This window comes from Cavia porcellus, unplaced genomic scaffold (genome assembly GCF_034190915.1).
Source record: "Cavia porcellus strain 051 isolate PalLab524CR breed Dunkin Hartley unplaced genomic scaffold, mCavPor4.1 scaffold_30, whole genome shotgun sequence".
NCBI classification, from domain to species: Eukaryota; Metazoa; Chordata; class Mammalia; order Rodentia; family Caviidae; genus Cavia; species Cavia porcellus.
Window position 1 is genome coordinate 42,563,394 of NW_026947513.1, and position 16,249 is coordinate 42,579,642.

Genomic DNA, 16,249 nt, shown 5'->3' on the forward strand with positions numbered 1-16,249 from the left:
TAAATTTAAAATTTTTTAAATTGTGTAACACAAAATAAGGAGTAATAAGGAATAAACAAGATGATAAGATGTGAGAAATCTAGAAAACAGAGAAAATGGCAGACATGATGGTAAGCACACCAGTATTTACATTAAATGTGAATTAAACATTCCAATAACAAGCTCTGTTAAACTGTACTTAAAAGATCAAATTGTCTATGTTTTCTACCAAAGACACATTTTACATTTAATGACACAATACACAGAAAAAGATAATTAGTGCCTACAATGTAGCTAGTGTCTATAGAAATAGCAGAAAAATGAGAAATATCATTGAATATTTCGTAATGATAAAAGGGTCAACAAAGCAAAAGATACAACAATAAATAAATGCCATATATAAACTTAATAACTCTGAAAATACTTCAATGCAAAAAGGAAGATATTTCATGGAATGTGTTCTGGCCCGTGGGTGAGTCAACATAGATGCTAGAGAGGGAATGGGGATGAGAAGGGACAAGAGACACGAAGAATGGAAAAAAGACAGAATTCCGATCAAGTCTCCTTTATTCAAAGAAAGAGTAACAAACATATAGGGTATTGGGGGAGGAGGGAGTTGGGTTCTGAGATGTCAGCAGGTAATTTAGCAACAGTGGCAAGACCGAGAGTTACAGGTTAATTCAAATTTCCCATGCACGGCTCCTAAAGTGGGATTAACATAATCCCTGAATAGACCAAACAGGCTAGGCAAGGAGCTGCTTAACTACCAAACGTAATCCCTAGAGGGGTTAAGGTGGCTGCTGACTGCAGATATAAGGTGGCAGCCAATTACAGGGCTTCCCACAGGTCCCCCTTTACTTTAAAATATAAGAGGCATGTAAGAAGCTGCATCCTTGAGGAGACTGTGCCTGTCGTGGGTCAGGGCACTTCCACAGCGGGGGCCAATCTAGCCTTACCTGTCCCTGGAAGGCAGGGCAGCGAGAGGCCCAGTTCCTGTCTTAAGTGGAGGTTGGCATCTTGTGTGAGGCCCAATTGCCCGTCTCTGGCTGTCCAGTCTATCGCACCAAGGTAAGAGAAATGGGGTAGGCAGCATGCTTTCACAAAGCATTATCAAAATACAGTTTTGCAGGCTCCGCGTAATTTTCTGTATCAGCCATTTTAAGCCTGTGGTAATGGACCTGTATAGGTTGCATTTTTATGGCATTTACCTGTTGTTTGACAAAAGCCATCAACTTATTAAAAAGAAAAGTGCCTAATGAGTCCAAGCTATGGTCCAACTAATTCTAGAACTGCAGTTAGTGACGGTGACAAACCCAACCTCAATGTCAGAGGTGTCTTTATGAGAACTTCCCTGGAGATAAGGGGAATCTCTGAAACCTATAGGCTGCACTCTAAAGGGGAGGCTGGCACTACACTTTAAGTCAGGACATGGATCTAATTGATCCTTATTTTGGTGATCCTTATTTTTCCTTATAGGCGGCTTGGGGAGACATACCCATTTTTGTGCATTGCCTCCTCCCACTTAGGAGCTGTATCAAAGGTATGTCATCTTATCATTGTAATTTGTCATTCTGGTGTAAGAGGTGGGCTTAGTTTTAACTATATCTCCCTTTCAATCACATGGGGAACCCAACAGAGTGGCACTCAGAGCCCTTGCATTGCAAGGGGGTCCAAAGCCTCCCTTTTCTGGCAGCCGTAGAATCATCATAATCCCAAGGGACAGGACCCAAGCTGTTAGTTCCATCATCTGAAAAACAAGAGCTGGGAAAAAATCTCTCAGGGATCATTTTTGTCCCTGGAGTCATCTGTAACATTATCCTGTATTTGTTGCATTTGATCTATTTGTCTAACCAAATGCTCTGGCAGCCATATCGCAGATTTCATCTCTGTAGAGTAAATGCATACTGATCCTCGTCCCCAGAAAAGGACTGGGTCTGGACCATGCCATGAATTAGTCAGGGGGTCTCTCCATAGTACAGAAGCAAATTGCTTTTGTGTTTCAGTATGGCAAAAACAGGTCGCTGCTGATTCTCTGGCAGCATCCAAGTTTTAAAAATTAAGGATGAATAAGGCATGAAATAGCATATTTCTAGGTGGCCCCCTTGTATGATACCACTCCCCTTTTTTATTTTATCAACAGATGTGATCTTTTAATTATGCCTTTTATATGCTTAATATTAATATGTTCTATCTTTGGAGTCCTTTTTGCAGTTCTTTGCAAAATGACCAGTTTCTCCACAGGTAAAACATTTTTGTTTATGCTTTTGAGATAAGAAATGCTTAACTATAAATTCTTGCAAGGCAGCAGCTATAGCAAGGCCTTGCTGGTAAGCAGTTCCAATGTCAGAGCAAAGGCATATATCAGGTCCTTGCTTAATGCTTGTGAGAGAGGAACTCATATCGTCCTTTGTAAGCAGTTTTCTCCATGCTTGAGCAGCTGCTGTTTGAATTTGAGTGACAAGTGCTGGGCTAAATTGCTTTTGGGCCTCTCTGTCTGCATAGACGCCCTCCCCTATTAATATATCAAGGTCCCACCCCCCACTGCCAGATTGTGTACTGTGCCTGGCGGTCTCTTCATAATTTTCTATATATTCTGATTTCCACAAAAGATAATCCCCACCTGATAAAGTTGCTCAGGCCAATCCTTGCCAATCTGTATGTGTGAGCCAGCCTCAGCCAAAGAATCCAAAACAGCAAGAGTATACACGGCTGTGTCTCCCTACTATACAACCACTGTTTTTAATTCTCTTTATCAGTTTGAAATGGAAACCAGAGTATTGGCGGAAAACTCCGCCCTCTGCGTCCATCGTTTCAGTCACAGAGAAAGCCTCCATACCATCTAGCTTCAATATTGGGTTAGGCCGGGGGTAAAATTAGAAATCATGCCCTTCAGGAGGGGTCACTGAGCAGGAGAAATCCCAGAGGAAACTCGGGGGTTTGTTTTACATTCTATTTTAGAACTTTCGATTTTTAGCCTTTCTAATTAGGCTATTAACTCCTGATGTTCTTTTTCCAGTTCAATCTGTTGTTCAAAACTTCAATTTGACCTCTTAATTTTTTCCTAGTATCAAAAGTTATACACGCTGAAGTGGGAGCAGTGTGGCCATTATGGTATGGGGGAGGGTACATGGTTAGGGTCACGCTAAGGGCTTTGTCTGCACCGGCCACCTGTTGTGGGGTGGGGCTGCAGTGTGCTAAGCCTGGAAGGAGTTCCGCATTAGCAATTACTGGGTCACTTTTGCTCCCAAGATAAAAGTTTATTAAGCCCTAATGGACACAATTACTAAATTTTTTCCTTTACTCTTCATGTCTTTAAAGCCTTTCAACAAAAATCTCATGCTGGCTCATTTCTTGCCCTAATAGACATAATTGCTTAATGTTTTTTTCCTTTACCCTTTGTGTCTGTAACTTTCAATAAAAATCTCATGCTGGCTAATTTCTTGTCCCATAATTGCTGTTCACTTACCGAGGTTCAGCGGTGCGGCAGGCTCCCACGTCGCCAAGTCCTTTATTTTCTTTTCCTTTTTTCTACTTTGGGTCCACGAACAGCATCCCTCACGAAGTCCTCAGTTCTTGTGTCTGACATTGGGTGCCACTTGTCCTGGCCCGTGGGTGAGTCAACGTAGACGCTAGAGACGCAGTGGGGATGAGAAGGGACAAGAGACACGAAGAATGGAGACAAGACAAAATTCTGATCAAGTCTTGTTTATTCAAAGAAAGATTAACAAATATATAGGGTATTGGGGAAGGAGGGAGTTGGGTTCTGAGACATCAGCAGGTAACTTAGCAACAGAGGCAAGACCGAGGGTTATAAGTTAATTCAAATTTCTCCCATGTAGGCTGATAAAGTGGGCTGATTAACATAATCCCTGAATAGGCCAAACAGGCTAGGCAAGGAGCTGCTTAACTACCAAACTTAACTCCTAGAGGGGGTTAAGGTGGCTGCTGCTTGCAGATATAAGGTGGCAGCCAATTACAGGGCTTCCCACAGGAATGAACGGTATTCATTTTCCTGTACCAGTAATAGAATAACCACAAAAAAAAAAACCCATGAAGGATACAGAATATTTAGAATACTGTTAACTAATCTGTTACAACAGACATACAGTACTCCATCCCACACAAGAGAATACATGTGATTCCAATACACACAAACTACTCTCCAAGATACATCACATTGTGCATGAACAAACCACCTCATTAAATGTATCAAAGACTGAAATTGTATCTCAGTTTTCTGGCCACAACGCAAACTACAGAAAAAATCCAGTTCATTATGTTGAATGAAGAAGTTTTCAGCATATAACTTTGCCCATTCATTTACCCACTGTCTATGGCTGCTTTCGTGCTGTAAATGCATAACTAAACAGCCATGAATGAACACATCAATACAAGAGAAAATACTTAAATTGTAGGAAAATAACAGGAATTCTCCAGTGGAATTTTTAAAATATACACATCAAAATAAATCACTGGTCAATAAAGACTATCACTAGAAAATTAGAACATTTTTAGAATTAAATAAAAATGTAGCATAATAAAGTTTATGAGACAACAGTATTTACAAAGGAATTATGCAGCTCTATACACCTGAATTAAAAATGACAAAAAGTTTTAAACTAGCCCTCCACTTTAAGAACTAAAAATAGAAATCTACATATTATTCACATATAATACAATCAAACAGTTATACATGAATGGAAATCAAACCAATGTTATACATAGCCCTATGAAAACACATTAAAAAATCACAAAAAGAAATAATCCTCCATGTTTCATGAAAGGAGATATTAAAAAAAAAAAAAAGCACTTAGAAACACCTTACATTTCATATTTAAGTCCTCCTAAACTCAACCTCTCAAACTAGTGTTTAAAACATACTTGCTGCTATGGTTTATCTAGATGTCCCTCCCAAAGCTCAGGTGACCACAGGTGGGGCTCTTCAGAGGTGGCTGGATCTAGAGTGTGTGCTGCTGGGATTGTGATTACTAAACTGTGGAGATAGCCGTGGCACAGCTCTGGGTGGGATTTATGGTGCCCCGCCCTGGGTGTGAGTGCTGCTTCTTTGCTACTTCACTGCTTTGCTGTCTTCTGCCTGCCATCAACTGTTTCTCCTCTGGGATGCCCTGCTGCTAGGCCACCCTGACTCAGAGCCAGCTAACTATGGACTAAACGAACCCTCTACAAAGTGACCTACAATAATCCTTTCCTCTCTTAAATTTGAGTGTTGTGTATTTTGTCTCAGCAGAAAAAAGCAACTAAGACAATTTGAAACGACAGTGAAAAACTGCTGGCCTCAGGAAAACTTACCCTAAAACATCAACTTACTTAAAGTTGATGGTAATTATAGCAAGAATTTATACCCACCAAAAAAATCAAAAATACGTGTTAGCTCAGATTTACTGAAACATTTCACTTTTAATGTTAAAATGAGGAAGAAGGCTATGTGCAGAAAGCAACGATAGAAGATACCACTTCCAGCAGCAAATCACCTGATGGGAAAAGTGCTTAATAGTAGTTGAATAGATTCATATACACACAAACATGAGCAAAAAATGTCAACCAACAATGAAGCCAGGAAATGCAGTGTTGTAAGTAAAAAGCCAAGGAATGCTGAAGATTGCCAGGAAACCACCAGAAGTTAGAAACAAAGCATCTCTTCTACACATTTCCACAACATCACTGTCTAAAACCTTGATGAAGACATCTACTCTCCAGAACTGAGGCAATACATTCCTACTGCTTTATGTCATTGAATTTGTAATATTTTGTTATAGCAGCTCTAGGAAACTAATACAGATATTCAACTACCATAGTTCTATATTACCATCTAATGATCAGTGATTCGAAACTAGTATTTTGAAAACACTGTTTAGATGAACTAACAATCAACTCTCTTCTGATAAAGGCATGTGTGCCTGTGGCAGAAGCAGTGATTTTGGTACTCCTTACATATGATTAAAACATTATCACTTTCCCTAGTGGCCATGATGTGCTGACTCAGCACAGCATGAAGGTGACAGAGCCAAGCAGCCTTGGACTGAAACCTCTATAGTCTGAGAGATGCCACATGGCAGACTAGCAGAGACACAGCATCACTCAAGACATTCACAGAATAGGTACTCTAATGTAGTGGACGTAGTTACACCCTGAAGCAGAAAACAAATCCTAAAGATGATCCATGTAGATCAAACCAATTATCTGGATCCCTGAAAGGGGAAATGGTGCCTGTACAGCTGACCTGCACCAGCCCCACCCCTGCTTCCATTAGGAGCAGCCACAAGTGTGCCTAATAGCCTGATGGAATGAACTGGCACTGCAAAGGCCAGGCTCTGGGATAGGCTGCGTTTGTTGTCCCTCTCTCCCTACCTCCACCACTCCAAAACACTAGGGACACTATATCCCTGCAGTATGCACTCAGGTGCTTGATCAAAAGCTAAACAGTGGGCAAGGGAAGGCCTCCCCAACTCAAGTAGAAAGAGGAGAATGAGGGTGCCCACCCACTCACAGGGTCCCACCATGGATATTGACAAGTGGGTAGGGTGGGACTAATCATTCCCTGAGCTTTCCATTTCCTGTGTGAGCAGGAAATCCTAAACAGTGATCCTCTTTATGCTCAGGAATAAGCATGGGTCCCTAACCCATGCCTGAGAATCATGGCAGCTTCTGTTTGCTGGCTAAAAAGGCCAATTCTTGAAACTTATCCCACAACCTGAGAGACTGAAGACTACGGCTAAAAACACCCAAAACACAACTAGAATTAAGGTGGGACTTAAGAAAACTCACACACCTCACCAGAGGTGGAGGAGAAACTGGCAGCACAGACACACACCCCACCTGAAGGGGGAAGAGACCATGTGCACACGTGGCTTCACAGGACAATAGACAAGTGGGAACTGCAAGTTTGTTTTTTTGATGGAGTGTTTGATCTGGGTTCCCACTGGAGTTTTGTTTTTTTATTTTCGTCTTTTATGCTTTGATAGTTATTTTCTTTCTAATCCTTTTCTCTAATTCTTGCTTCTGTATTAGTATTATTTTTTGCTAGTTTCTTTCGCTTTTAAATTCAGTGTTTTCTCCTATACAGTTCTTTCAGTCTTTCCTATCTTCTCTCATATTAACTTTCTGCCCTCTATTTCCTATTCTTTAGTGTTTTCTTACTTTACCTAGACCCCTTGCCCTTCACTGCCCCTCCCTTACCTTACAGTGCACAAATACATCCACAGGTTCCAACCACCAAAACAGCTTTCCTCAGTCCAAATTATACCCCCACCTTCATCCCAGCCTCACAAATATCAAAGTCCTCAACACTCCCCTGTACTCCAAATATAAAAGGCCTCCAACTATCACTGCTCCTACCTACCTCTCTTCCTCATGACTGTCAGCCCTCTTTCATCCTTCCCTCACCTTCTCCTTCCATATCTGAGTCACTGCTAAAAGCAGTACAGTATAGACTAGTGGTGGTAAACCTATGGCATACATGTTGTTTTTCTAAGACAAAAGATGTTGATGTATAAATTGTTTCCAAGCTAAAACCTCAGTATTCAGGTTTAACTCCAGTGTTGGCACTTTATGATAAATAAATGGGTTTTTGGTTGCAGTTTGGGTACTTGTATCAAAAAGGTTCACCATCACTGATACAGACTGTAAAGAGGATGGGGAAAGGGTGCATGTGTAAAAAATGGTTGAACACATGTAAGCAATATATGATTACATCTGTTGATGTTGTTTTAACCAGTAGCAATGCTCTTATCACAACCCAGTGACAGGGTCAAAGTAAAATTAAACAGGTGAAGGGGTGAACAGTATCTTTGTACAAAAATAAAAAGCCATGAACACATTACTAAAAGGCAAAATATAACTAAAAAGATCTTCACATCAACTGACATTTCTCTTCACTCTACTTTGACCAACACAAAAAATAAAAAACAAAAACAAAGAGACTAAGAGATGGAGAGACAGACAGACAGAGAGAGAAACATGGGAAAAGAGACAAAAAAATCTTCCCAAGAACTTCTAAGTATAGTGGCAGTCATGGTGGTACATAACTATAATCCCACTTAGGAGGGCTATGTAAGACGGCTGCCTGACTAACATGGTGAGTTCAAAGCCAGCCTGAACTACAAAGCTGTTGGGGACCACAAATTCATAATGGGTAATTTTGCTTACTTCCCCAAGAGAAAAATGAAGGTTTGGGATTATGATATCATCCTTTTGAGACTTTTTAACTCTTGGGATCCTCTCCCATCCACTAACACTAAGCTAAAACTAAGATTAAAAAAAGAACACTCCAGGCAATCCTCTCGGGAACACTTCTTCTCTCCCCTCAGACAGAAGCTTTTTTCTCTCTCAATAAATATCTCTGCTCTTAAAAAAAAAAAAACAAAAAAAAAAAACCTCCAGAGCAAGTATCTTCTTATCTACCCTCTTCAGGTAACCCTTTTCTGCTGAGTCATCAACCTCTGAACCTTCCTCCAAACTAAAGGTTAACTGGAGTTACAGAAAAACTAAAAGACAGCACCATGGAATAAAAAAGTCTGTTTAGAGAAATCATAATACACAACTTTCCACGTATGGAAAAGATTGCAACATGCAGATAAGTGAGGCTTACAGAATTCCAACTAACAATGCTGAAAAGAGGCTCCCCAAGACATATCTTAGTCAAAATCCCAGATGTCTACTGAGAAGACAGAAGCAAAGAATGTGGTAATGCACATCTATAATCCTAGCACTAGCATGGCTTAGGCAAAAGGTTTGCTGTGAGTTCAATGCTAGCTTGAATTATATACCAAGATCCTGGCTAAAAAGAGGAGACAAGATGAGACAATTAAATGGAACCAGTAGAGACCCAGGAGCAAAAGCAATCCTAGCCAACAAGAGTGAAAACAGTAGGTATCACTATCTGCATGACTACAGTGATAAACACAGGTCAGTACTGGCACTGAAACAGATATGTAGACCAAGGAAACAGAACAGAAGATGAAGAAACAACCACAGACATACTTAGCTATTTGGTCACTGACAAAGGGGTCAAAAACACATGTCGGAGGAAAGACAGCCTCTTCAAAATCGTGGTAGGAAAACTGGCTATCTACATGCAGAAGACTGAAGCTAGATTCATGTCCTTCACCATGTATTCCACTAAAATCAAAATGAATCAATAATCTAAATTTTAAAACAGAAACAGTCTACCAAAAGATAAAGTGGGTAAAGGTCTTGAACTCATAGGTTTAGTCAAAGACTTTGTGGACAGAACCCAATGACCTAAGAAATAATACCAACAACCAACAAATAAAATCATATCAAATTATCCTCTGCAAAGCAAAGGAAACAACCAAACAGTACAAAGAGACAATCTACAGAATATGAAAAAAAAAACTGCTAGCTACACCTTGGACAGAGAACTAGAGGATAGGGAAAAGGAACAAAAAAGATGTAAGATGTGTCATGTACCCATAACAAATGTAACCATCACATATTACAAACATAAACTAAAAAGAATAATAAAGAAAATGAAGAGAAATCTAAAGACAGAGCTAGGAAGGGAAAAGAGAATAAAAGAATCAAGACTGGAAAGCTCAGACAGGAGGAGGATCACTATAGTTCAAAGCCAGCCTGAACTATGTAGCAACATCATGTTTCAAAAAAACCAAAAAGAAAACAAAGAATCAAGATGCACTATGAGGGCGGGACATTTAGTTCAGTGGCTTAAGTGCCTGCCTGGCAAGTGTGAGGTCACAAGTTCAATCCCCTATAACAAAAAAAAATTTAAAAATTTAAAAAGACACAGTATGTTAGGTATATGCACTTATTTCTTAAAATGTAACACTACATGCAACAAATCCACTATAGTTATAAAAAATAAATATACAAGTTCCACAGAAACTGGACATAATTTTTATTCAAAAATATTGCTTAGTTACAAAAGTAAATGTCCCAATCATACAATCTGTTTTATGTACAGTGAGTGTGTGTGTATATATCCACCCACACACCTCTATTCAACCTTGCCTCGTCGTTTCATCTCTTTATTTGAGTAAAAAGAAGTACACTTTCCTCATTCAGGAGATTTCTGATGTTGTAATAATTACCTAAAAAAAAAAAATTAAATGTTTCCATAGAAGTCATTTCTTTTTGAGTATTTAGCCATCATCTGACAGTTACAATACATATCACAAAATAAAAACAATTCACCTAATTCAAAGTAATTCTTACTTAACTCTACAAACTCAAAGGATGCAAGAGTTAACTACCACCTATTAAATCAGACATGGCTTGAAAGATTACAGAAGTTTGTATAACTCTGTAACAAATGCATTAGAATGCAGGAAAAGAACATCTCTTTCTGAAAGCAATCTATATGAATCTTTGGAATTGTTGCAGATTCTCCTAAATCACATACATATGTTTTTTCATTTATAATGAAGCATAAAAGGTACAAGTTAAATAAAATTTTAAAACCTCTTAATTTTAAAAAGGTAGTGCTGGGCATCATGGTACATGCGTGTAATCTAACAACTCTGGAGGCTGAGGCAGGAGAATCATCAACAGTTCAAGACCAGCCTGGAGGCTGAGGCAGGAGAATCATCACATAGTTCAAGGCTAGCCTGTACTACAAAATGAGACCCTTCTTCAAAAAAAAAAGAAAAAGAAAAACTAGATAAATAAAAAGGCAAATGGTGCTATTAATAACAACGTAATTAATAGCAAAAGTGAAATGCAGATGGACAGCATTATATGTGGCAGGTTTTTATCATTAAGAATTATTGTTATTTTCTATACAGTCAAAATTTATAAAACTTAACCAAGTTAAGAAAGTATTCACAGGGCCGGGGATTTTACTCAGTGGCATAAGCACCTGCCTGGAAAGTGTGAGGTTTTAAGTTCCATCCCTGGCACCAAAATAAATAAATAAATAAAGTATTCACAATAATACTAGCACATACTAAGGACTCTATAAAAACAGCTACTGTTTTCTCCCTCCTTAGTGTTTAAGTTTCACAAGTGTGTGTTTTATTCACTTATTTATCCCTCGTAAGAGGAAATCTTGGCCATAGTAAAACTCTTACTCATATTTGTTAAATGAATAAATTAAAAAATTATTTCCAATGACATGTTTATCAGTATGCTACTCTGTATCTTTAAAATAATCCACCAAAAACACTTTGCCTTTATAATGTCTTAGAGAGAGGACATGGTGAAAATATATCCTGGAATGCAATATACAATTTAGTCTTTCACATTTAACAATAAATGACTCTTAGTCTTCATGTATAAAAATACTAATACCTAATGATAAAATGAAAAAAACAAATGTACCAACCTGTGCTGGTATTGGTCATACCATACTTTGTTTTGACCACTGTAGCTTCCATTTTCATGATATATGTGAGTAACTATACTATTTCAACTATGTGAAGTAAAATGTCTAGTTATTCTTACCTGAAGGAACATAGAAGGAATCCCCAGTCTTTATTATATAAGATGTTTCATGTAAGGTACATAGAAGGTCACCAACATTAACATAAAAAACCTATAAAATTAAAATTAAAATCTCATTTCAAATTAAACCAAATATACTCCCAAAATTATTAAAGGAAATACAGTAGGCAGAACAGTGAGTGACTTCCCATAGATATCCATGTACTAATCTCCAGAACCTGTAAACATACCACACATTACACAGCAAATAGGACCCTGAGATAGGGAAATTGTTCTAAGTTTTCCAAATGTGTCCTATATAATCACATGAGCCCTTAAAAATAAAAAAATACTTCTCCTGGAAGCAAAAAATGAGGCAGAAAAGAGAAATCTGCATAAAAACAGACTTTCACTATAGACAATCATAAAGACAGGAGACCAGAAGCCAAGAAATACACATTTCTGGAATCTAAGAAGGACATCCTGATTAACAGCTACTAATCAAATGAGGGCCTCAATATGATAGGCTGATGGAACTAAATTTTGCCAATCATATAAATAAAAGTGCAAGAAATGTTTATTCTCTGAATCCCCAGCAAGTCAGATATAGAATTGCCAACATCTTGATTCCATCATTAATCATACAGGAAATGCAAATCAAAATCAAAATCATCCTAGTAAAAATGGTTGTTATTGGGGCTGGGGATTTAGCTCAACGGCATAAGCACCTGCCTTGCAAGCAGGCAGTCGTGAGTTCGATCCCCGGTACCGATAAAAAGTTAAAAAAAAAAGGTTGTTATCAAAAACATTAAAGATACCAAATATTGGCAAGGATGCAGAGAAAAGAGAATTCTTCCTTGCACACTGTTGGTAGGAATGTATGTTACTCCAGTCATTATGGAAAACAGTCTGGAAATGCCTCAAAAATCAAAAGTAGGGGCTGGGGATACAGTTCAACAGCAGAGCGCCTACCTGGTAAGCACAAAGCCCTGAGTTCAGTTTCCAGTACAAAAAAGAAAAAAAAGTAAAAGTAGATCCACTGTAAGATCCAGTGATCCAGCAATCCCACAACTGGGTATGTATCTAAAGGAAACTAAATCAGTATGTCAAACAGACATGTGTACTTCCACCTTCACTGCAACAATACTAAAAGAATAGCCAAAAAAGGTACAATAGCCTCAGTATCCATCAACTTATTAGTCAAGAAAATGTTATAAATGTACCATGGAGTTCTACTCAACATGAAAAAAAAATGAAATCATGTCATACTTGGTATTATGAATGAAACCAGAGATCACTGTGACAAATACAGTCGGCCATGCTCAGAAAGACCACTACTACATGATCTCATTCATTTTTTAAAATGCTGATTTCAACAAAGTTGAGAGCAGAATGTGGTTACCAAAGGTAGTAGAGTAGGTCATAAGGATGATTAGTGGATACTGCATTACATTTACCTAAAAGAAAGAAGTCTCAATACACTACTGCACAATGAAGTTACTATAGTTAACAATGAGGTATGATAGATCTCAAAAAGAAGAAAGGTTTTGGATGGTTTTAATCATTAAAAAAATAATGAGTCCAGCATGGTGGTATACTCCAGTAATGCCAGCCCTCAGGAGGCTGAGGCAGAAGGATCACTACAAACCACAAACCACACAGTGAGTTCAAGGCCAGTCTGAACTACTGTGAGACCTTGTCTCAAAAGAAAAGAAAAGAAAAAAGAAAAGACAAAGAAAGAACATTTGAGATAAATGTTTTATCTGATTTAAAGATTATGCAACATATATTCATGTATCAGATCACAAATTACCTCATTAATACATATAATTTTTATGTACAATTTTTGTCTTTCTTAAAACTTAAGCATGGGGGCTGGGGATTTAGCTCAGCGGTGTAAGCTCCTGCCTTGCAAGCAGGCAGTCGTGAGTTCGATCCCCAGTACCGATAAAAAAGAAAAAGAAAAAAAAACAAAAACACAAACTTAAGCATGATTCAAATAAATATTTACATTGTAAAAAAAGATTCTGAAACACAGAAGTTGAATAAATGATAAACTCCGATGCACAGTAAACACCAAAAACCTGTCTAATCCACAGCCTACTTCATCTATTCCTCATTTTGAAATAAAACCCTGGATAACACAATATTTCAGAGTATACTGAAATATTAAGTGCTTTTAAATATATTACCATCTTGTTATCAGACCTAAAAATAAATGCATAGTTGATAGTCAATACTCAAATTTGTCTTTTGGGGGGGGTACCAGAAATCAAACTCGTGACCTCAAGCTTACCAGGCAATTGCTGTGCCACTGAGCTATATCCCTGGTCCTTCTGTGTCTTAAGTGTCATATTTTTAAATTTGTTTGTGTTAGGGTCCAAATAAAAGCCACACACAGTAACTGGTGACATCTTTCACTCAATGCTACAGGGAGCAGTTTCTGGAGATGTACTGCTTCTTACAACTGGAGTGGTCCCACAGAGCAGAATCAGGAAAGCTTCTAAGCATTCCACAAGGAAAACGACAGCCTCACTACAAGAAAATACTCTTCAGGGCAAACCTTAACAGCACTAGGATTAAACAGTGGATACACAGTTCTCAGCGGTTCTTACTCCCATACAGCTTATTTATTAAAAACATCAAGCAATTTACCATAAAAATTTTTACACAGCTGTATCCTGATTATACTGCCAGGTATCTTTATTAATCATGTATAAACTGGTAGATTGGCCTATAGCCTGATCAGATTCTGGTTCTGACTTTACATTTCTAAGGAAGTACGGGAGATAAACTTACACAGTGTTTTTCTTCTACACTAGGAAACGGCCTGGTTGTATTCTCTTTGGATAACAGCAGCCTAAAATTCTTTTGCTGACATATTTACTTTTCTGTACTTCACACCTCTTAACTTTTATATTTTTATATTTTCTATTTTTTTAACCTCTTTTTGCTCTCCTGAGAAAGTTCCACAATCAGCTCTCAGACTTAGGGTGTTTGGCTGATTTGACTGGGGGTGGGGGGAGTTTCCTGGGGACAGAACAAGGGCTCCAGGCTCAGGTGCTCTCCATGGTTTAAGAGGTCTACCACTGCTACTCTTTTCTTTTTTATTTAAAGAGAAAGAAAGAAAAAAAAAAAAAAAAAACAGAGAAAAAGGGTAGAAACAATACAGGAATTTCAGAAAAATAAACAATAAGAAATCACCAGTCGATAAGTTACATACAGTCATCTTAGAAATAGTTGCTCGAGTTACAAAATTAAAGTATACAAAATGATATTCAAATAATGACACTGCACACAGTTCTGCTCAACGATCCAACAAGAACTTAGTAATCTGGTTATCAGTCCTACACACTTGTTTTTTATCTTAATTTAGGATTTAAGATTCCTGAGATGTTGTACATGCACTGTTAAACATCCACAAATTTAACGTTTTTCAACTGCACTTTCAATTCAACTTTGAAGTTTATTTCATATATACACACACAGTCCCCAAACCAGTGCTGCAAAGGCACTATGTATACCTCCAAAGAGACACAAAATAAGGGGGAGAGAGACTGGATGACTCACCTTAAATCCCATCATAACTTTGTCAGTACTGTTACTTACTGAAACTACTGTTAATCCTGACTCTTCCAGTGACTGCTTAAAGCCTCCTAACTTGTTTCTTAACTGCATGATAGAAATAAGGAATTAGACCTAATCTCTATATTCCCTTGCAGCTCTAAAATTCTAATGCTTTCTTTGCAAGCTTATATTCTAAGATTCCTTTAAGTAAAAACCATTCCTTAAACCTCTGATCTCAAGACCACAGCAGTATGCATAAAAACATGTTCTTTTAAAGAAGCACTGGTTAATTGTGTCTCTAAGCTCAGTTAACAAAAACCAGTTTCTCTGCAGTTCAGTAAAAGTAATTTGTTACTAAGGAACTAATTTAATGACTCATCAAATCCAACAAATCAGTTTCACCTAGAGCAAAACATACATGAAGAAATATACTCACCAGTGTATCTTCACCGACATGTTGCCTTCCCTTTTCTTCATAGGGTCCTAGTATCAACTTTCCAGTAGAAAAAAATGGTGTATCCAATGTTTTATATACTTTCAACTCACCATGTGAAACAAAAAATTGGTACGTATCTCGTGGCCTTATAAGATCTAAGGAAAATATAGTTATATAAAAAATAAAGCAAGATATTCAATAATGTAACATATATGAACATATATAAAATAAAGAGTTGTTTTTACAAATAAAACCTGTCTTAGAAATTACTTAAGATTGGCCAGAAATTTAGCTTAGCAGCTCAAGCACCTGCCTAGCAAGCACAAGGTGATAATTCCGACCACTGGCACCAAAAAAACAACAAAAAAAAGAAATTACTTAAGGTCATTGATTTTGGAGTTGGAATGCCAGAGGTCAAATCATGCCTCTTACAGACTGTACAACCTTAGACAAGTTACTAAAGAGCTCTCTGTATCATATTTCCTTTCTTAAAAATGAGTAATGGTTAATCTGTGTTAAAGAGTTACTGTATCAAGGAGTTAATATGCATAAACTAAAAACAGTCTGATATAAGGGAATGTTATAGTCTTAGCATAACAATTTAAGAGCATTATTTCTATTGTAGCTAAGATGGAAATTAAATTAGCTGAGACACAAGAATTCTGTCTTTAAAAGTTTAACGTAGCCCATAATACAAATGACAACAGATTATTTTCTGCTTGCTAGGCTAATGATTAAGTAACAAAATTTTTATTCATGAAGTAAAACTACAAAGAGTTGTTACAAATTACGATTTCACTTTCAAACAAACTTTCCTCTTATTTACCAATCTTTCTAGACTTTAAATCA

General features: G+C 37.6%; 1 protein-coding gene and 1 long non-coding RNA gene across 3 annotated transcripts in view; one reads left to right on the top strand and one right to left on the bottom strand.

Annotated features, from left to right (window-relative positions):
- The first annotated feature begins 769 nt into the window (after positions 1–769).
- On the top strand, positions 770–4,696 carry LOC134474046 (uncharacterized). Its single transcript, XR_010044621.1, has 2 exons — positions 770–1,047; positions 1,456–4,696. It is a non-coding gene; the product is annotated as an uncharacterized LOC134474046 (long non-coding RNA).
- Positions 3,669–16,249, bottom strand: part of Cenpc (centromere protein C) — a 79,998-nt gene continuing 67,417 nt past the window's right edge. For both annotated transcript variants that reach the window (XM_013145836.3, XM_063240396.1), the window contains exons 17-19: positions 15,401–15,555; positions 11,419–11,509; positions 3,669–10,067 (exon numbers count right to left, since the gene is read on the bottom strand). In XM_013145836.3, coding sequence (XP_013001290.2) covers positions 9,997–10,067; positions 11,419–11,509; positions 15,401–15,555 — 317 coding nt within the window. In that variant the 3' untranslated portion in view covers positions 3,669–9,996. The remainder of the gene's footprint in view (positions 10,068–11,418; positions 11,510–15,400; positions 15,556–16,249) is intronic.